Genomic DNA, 5,474 nt, shown 5'->3' on the forward strand with positions numbered 1-5,474 from the left:
ATCCAGCAGGGCGCCTGGCCCAGAAAAAGGCGCTGTAAGTGGTGGGTGAGTCCTGCCTAATCAGGATGCCAATTCTACACCGATATCTGCAAGCTTTAGAGAGGGCGCATCGCTCATGGCCACCCGAGGTTTACAGAAGTAGCAACGACAGTTGTTGGAAAAGAGACACAAACTGTAGCAAAATCCTGAGGCTCTGCAGCTCTTAGGTCTGAGACCCCCATCCTCAACCCGGGCCAGAGCTCCGGATGCTGGAAGATTGGTGCGTCCAGAGTAGCGCGCCAGCTCGCGGGAAGTGGCGCGTTGTCCTGGCAACCCTGGACCGAGCCTTGCAGGCGGTAGTAGCGGCCCTTGCTTTCGCTTTGCCTCCCGGCATTCGGCAGTTCCGCTGCCCGTTGGTGCGTTGATCTGGGCCGTATCCGCAATGGAGTCCTCCAAGGGTAGATGAAAGGTTTCCCCCAGGGAAGTAGGGTGGCACTCAGAGGTGGAAAGGAGACTCAAGGGTGGGGCGGAGCGAGTACTCTCTGGAGCCTGAGTGCGGAGGAGGGGGAGTGGGCTTGGCATTCAAACCATGAAGACCTCTAGGGGGACCAGCGAGATTTAGGGTTCCCCCTTGCTCTGCCTCTTCAATTTCAATGACTTGTAGGATATGCTAGTTTTGAATGGTAGCCTTTCTAACAAGCACGTCTTTGGTCCGATTGCTTTTCACGGTTAAAATCACCGTGTGCACCAGTGAGCCCATGGGTACTTGAAATGGCAATCCCTATGGCCAATCTCCCTCTGTCTTTCAAGAGCGGCCTGTACTGGAGAGCTGCTGAAGTGTCCAGAGAAAAGCGATTTGGGCATGGCCAAGGTGGAAAAGAAATACAATTGAGGAATCAAAAGTGTTGGGTGGGCGTTATAAGCTTATGGAGAGAAAAGGTTTATTGGACTCATAGGTTTATAGGTTTTGTGGTTTTCTTTTCTTTTCTTTTTTTTTTTTTTTTTAAGGTTGAGCACTGCTACTCCATATGTTGCCCAGAGTAGCCTGGAATTCTCCACACCCTGCCAAATACCGGGATCACAGGCCCCTGTCATTCCACGTGTGGCTCATGTTCATGGTCCCTCTGGTGGCATATCATATTGGCATATCATATTGGCAATCATGTGTCAGATCAAAGCATCTCCCTCTTAGTCAAGAAATAATGAAGAGAAAAGGGGGGGCTGTTGTCCTGCTTTTTCACTCAGAGGTACCCCCAATGACTCGAGACCTCTTAATTTTTTAAAAATTGTCTTTATTTTAGATATATGCATATTTTGCCTGCCTGTATGCGTATGTGTACTGTGTTTGTGCAGAAGTTAGGAGAGGGCATTGGATTCCCTGGAACTGGAGTTATGGACCACCACGTGGGTGCTGAGAATAGAAGTCCAGCCCTCTGCAAGAGCAACGAGGGTTCTAACTCTCTCCACCTCCATGACCTCTGACTTTCCAAAAAGTCCCACCATCTCCCAACAGTGTGACAGGCTGGGAGCTAAATGCAGATTCAAGCTAAAGCAACTAGTTAGGGGAGATGCAATGAGCTCACGTCCACATTCGAGATCTGACCAGGAAGAGACTCCGTCAGAAGGAGGAGCCAAGCTGGCACGCTCACATCTCAATGCTAGCACCCGGGGGAGAGGCACGAGGATTGCAGTGTTCAAGGTCATCCTCAGTTATAGAGCAACTTTGAGGCCAGTCTAGTCTGCACAAGACCCTGTCCCAATAAGACAAGGCTGAGATCTGAATGTCTTGTTGCCTGGAATAAACTCGGAGGCTGGGCTTTGCCCTAGAGTCTGTCCACATCCATTTTTTTTTCTTGCTCACATATTAGTAGAAATGCGGTATTGCTTAATGGATGGAGCACTTGAGGTGGAAATCGTGAGCACTCCAGGGTTTAAAAGTAGGTGAGCGCTCTCACTTCATAATTGGCTCTTAAGGGTGAGGAGGAAGAATGGAAGCATGTTTCTCTTGAGGGTACAGAGTCCAGAGGACAGTACAGTTCCCCAAAACCATTCGGGGTGAATCCAGGCTCAGGCTGTCATGGCTGTAGGTCAGTAACCAGTGCTGCCGAAAGGGGCTGGAGAGATCTCAGCCTTGTCCCCAGTCTCCTAGGTCCCAGGTCTTCATGTCTGATTTCCCTTAGTAACTTAGATGCGGAGCTGTTCCCATCCTCGGCTATAAACTGGGCCGGAAAGAACTGGAGAACCTCTGCCCATTAACTGCTTATCCTGGCTAAGATAGCAAGGAGAAAAGGACTCTGGGATCCCAGCTTCTCTCGGCCACCATTTCCTTCCTTTTCCCCCGTGTCGAGTGGTTCATAGTAACCAGAACATGCAGCCAACTGAGCTACACTTCCAGGCCCTGGGAACCTAACTTTAAGCTTTGGAACTTCCTGTTTCTCCGATCTGGTTTGGAGTGAGAGAGGAGACCACTTTAAGCTAGTGGGGATCCAGACTTTGTAATTGGGGGTTCCTTTCAGGAGACACATCGAAGGTTCAATTTAACAGGGAGTCTAGGTCCTGGGGAACTGAGGAGCCCCACAAGCTAGCTCCTTGTACAGTGTGTGGGCGTGTGTGCCTTTTCTTAGCAGGAAGGGCCCATTATTTTTCTTACTGCTGTAGTGTTGATGTGTCTTTTCTTTTTTTTAAAAAAGATTTATTCATTTATTATATATAAGTACACTGTAGCTGTCTTCAGATACACCAGAAGAGGGCATCAGATCTCTTTACAGATGGTTGTGAGCCACCATGTGGTTGCTGGGAATTGAACTCAGGACCTCTGGAAGAGTAGTCGGTGCTCTTAACCGCTGAGCCATCTCTCCAGCCCTGATGTGTCTTTTCTTAAGTTTAAATTTATTATTGTTTTTTACTTATTCACTTTACACCCTGCTCATTGCCCACTCCATATCACCCCCTTCCACACCCTATCCCCTCTCCCCTTCTCCTCTGAGCAGCTAGAACATATCCCACAGACAGGCAGCAGCTTTTGGGCTAGCCTCTGCTCCAGTTGTTCAGGACCCATCTGAAGACCAAGCTGCACATCTGCTACATGTGTGCGGGGAGGCCTAGGTCCAGCCCATGTATGTTCTTTGATTAGTGAACGTTCTTTGGTTGGTGGTTCAGACTCTGGGAGCCCCAAGGGTCTGGGTTAGTTGACTCTGTTGGTCTTCCTGTGGAGTTCCTATCTCCCTAGGGGTCACAATCCTTCCTCCTAGTCTTCCAAAAGAGTCCCCAAGCTCCATCCACTGTCTGGCCTCTGAATCTGAGTCAGCTGCTGGTGGAGCCTCTCAGAGGACAGCCATGCTAGGCTCCCATCTTCAAGCATAACAGAATATCATTAATAGTGCCAGAGACTGGGGTTGGGGATTTAGCTCAGTGGTAGAGCGCTTGCCTAGCAGCGCAAGGCCCTGGGTTCGGTCCCCAGCTCCGAAAAAAAAAAAAAAAAAAAAAAAAAAAAAAAAAAAATAGTGCCAGAGACTGACGCTTGCCCACTGGATGGGTCTCAAGTTGCGCTGGGGGACTGATGTGTTTTAATGGTCACTCACCCTAGATCTTTAGCTTGCTTGTCAGGCAGATAAAGCAGGAAGTGAGTAACTGAGGTGTTTTTTTTTTTTTCCTTTTTTAAAAACTAAAAACACTCCATATTAAGCCAACATGGTTTGTTGCTGGCATTATTTTTCTCCCTGCCAGACAGAGGGTTCCGAGTTAGCTGATGAGACAAGTGTGAGAAGGTATTTCCGTTATGTAAGGTGTTGCTTCCGCCCAAAGACGTGCAGCTCTTCTTGAGTTTCACAGATGGCACCAAAGACACAGATTTCCTTCCAAATTCCCTTTCCCTCATGAATTCCTTTCTGGTCTCTAGAATCTTCCATTGGTCTTTAAAAATGTTTATTAAAAAATTAATACGGCAAGGCAGCAGTGGCGCACGCCTTTAATCCCAGCACTTGAGTGGCAGAGGCAGGTGGATCTCTGACTGGGAGGCCAGCCTGGTTCATAGAGCAAATTCCAGGTCAGCCAAGGCTACACAGTGAGACCCTGTCTTGAAAAACAAACAGAAAAAACAAAATTAATGTTCTCTGTGTGGGTACGTATACACAAGTGCAGTCAGCCATGGAGGCCAGAAGAGGGCGCTGGATCACTTGGAGCTGGAGTTACATGTGGCAAAAAGATGGCGGGAGCTGGGAGTGGGAGGTAATTGGCTTCCCTAGACCATGGCCAAACTACCATCAGAAGGCATTCTTCCTCTGCCCGGGCAGGGGGAGGCATCTTGAGGCCACGTTTAATGCGCTCAGCCCTCGATTGAGACCAGGATACTCCTAGGGAGATCCTGTACTCAGCTTGAGACAGGTAAGTGTGTGTGTGTGTGTGTGTGTGTGTGTGTGTGTGTGTGTGTGTGTGTGTGTGTGTGACATTTAGCTAAGAGATGGCTCTAACTGCCCTTGCATCAGACAGGCTTTCTCACCGCAGAAGCTCTGGGTCACTATTTTATAAGAGTGCTGGTATTGTGAAACTTACTAAGAAAGCTAGGAAATACGCTAACCTTAGCTGTAACTCCGTGTTGTAAGATCCTCTGATACTATCCATAGGGGTCAACTGGTGTGTGTGTGTGTGTGTGTGTGTGTGTGTGTGTGTGTGTGTGTGTGTGTGTGTGTGTCCTCCACTGCACACATGTGGAGGTCGGAGAACAACTTTCAGAAGTTGATCCTTCTTCCAGGGTCTCTCTTGTTTCTTTGTCCTCCGGACTAAGCTGGCCTGTGAACTCATGGCAATTCTCCTGCCTCTACCTTCCGTCTGACTGAACGAGTTCTAGAATTACAAATGTACAAGCCCCTACATGTGGCCTGGAAGTATATAACTGTAGAATTATTGTGCATGTATTTGTGTGTGCGGGCTCGTGCTTCCCCATGCATATGGGGAGGTCAGATGACAAGTTGGTGGTCTCAGTTCTTTCCTTCCAAGCTTACACAGGCTCTGGGGGGATGGAGCTCTGGTCACTAGGCTTAAGGGACAAGTGCTCATCCCCCGCTGAACCACCTTGCAATGGCGTTTCTGAAGTTAGGGCTGGTGTGTGGAGGAGCGCCACAGTCGTGTCTTTCCTGTGCGAACTCTGTGTGAGCCTCCTTGGCTTGGAGGAGCACTCCAGAGACAGAGGAGGTTTGTGTTTTCAGTGCACTGAGGTCTCTATTGGTAGAAAATGCGGAAATCAGTGACTGAGCTGGAAAATGACTTAGTAGCCAGATTTTTGAACATAAATAAGGTGTAAGAATACCTTATCTGATTGTCCATCCCCCACCCCTTATTTTCTTTGTAGCCCTGGCTGTCCTGGACCTTGCTCTGTAGAACAGGCTGGTTCAAATTCACAGATATTCACCTGCCTCTGCCTCCAAGTGATGGGATTAAAGGTGAGTCACCACCAGGCTTGTATTTTAAATAATAATAGTTGTTGTTGTTGTTGTTAT

The 5,474-nt window shown here is 48.5% G+C and overlaps 1 protein-coding gene across 2 annotated transcripts in view; it reads left to right on the plus strand.

The window, feature by feature from the left end:
- Positions 1-421: 421 nt before the first annotated feature.
- The window catches only part of Spats1 (spermatogenesis associated serine rich 1), a 25,121-nt gene continuing 20,068 nt past the window's right edge, over positions 422-5,474 (plus strand). For both annotated transcript variants that reach the window (XM_032900672.1, XM_032900673.1), the window contains exon 1: positions 422-437. In XM_032900672.1, coding sequence (XP_032756563.1) covers positions 422-437 — 16 coding nt within the window. The remainder of the gene's footprint in view (positions 438-5,474) is intronic.

Source organism: Rattus rattus, chromosome 4 (assembly GCF_011064425.1).
Source record: "Rattus rattus isolate New Zealand chromosome 4, Rrattus_CSIRO_v1, whole genome shotgun sequence".
Lineage (NCBI taxonomy): Eukaryota > Metazoa > Chordata > Mammalia > Rodentia > Muridae > Rattus > Rattus rattus.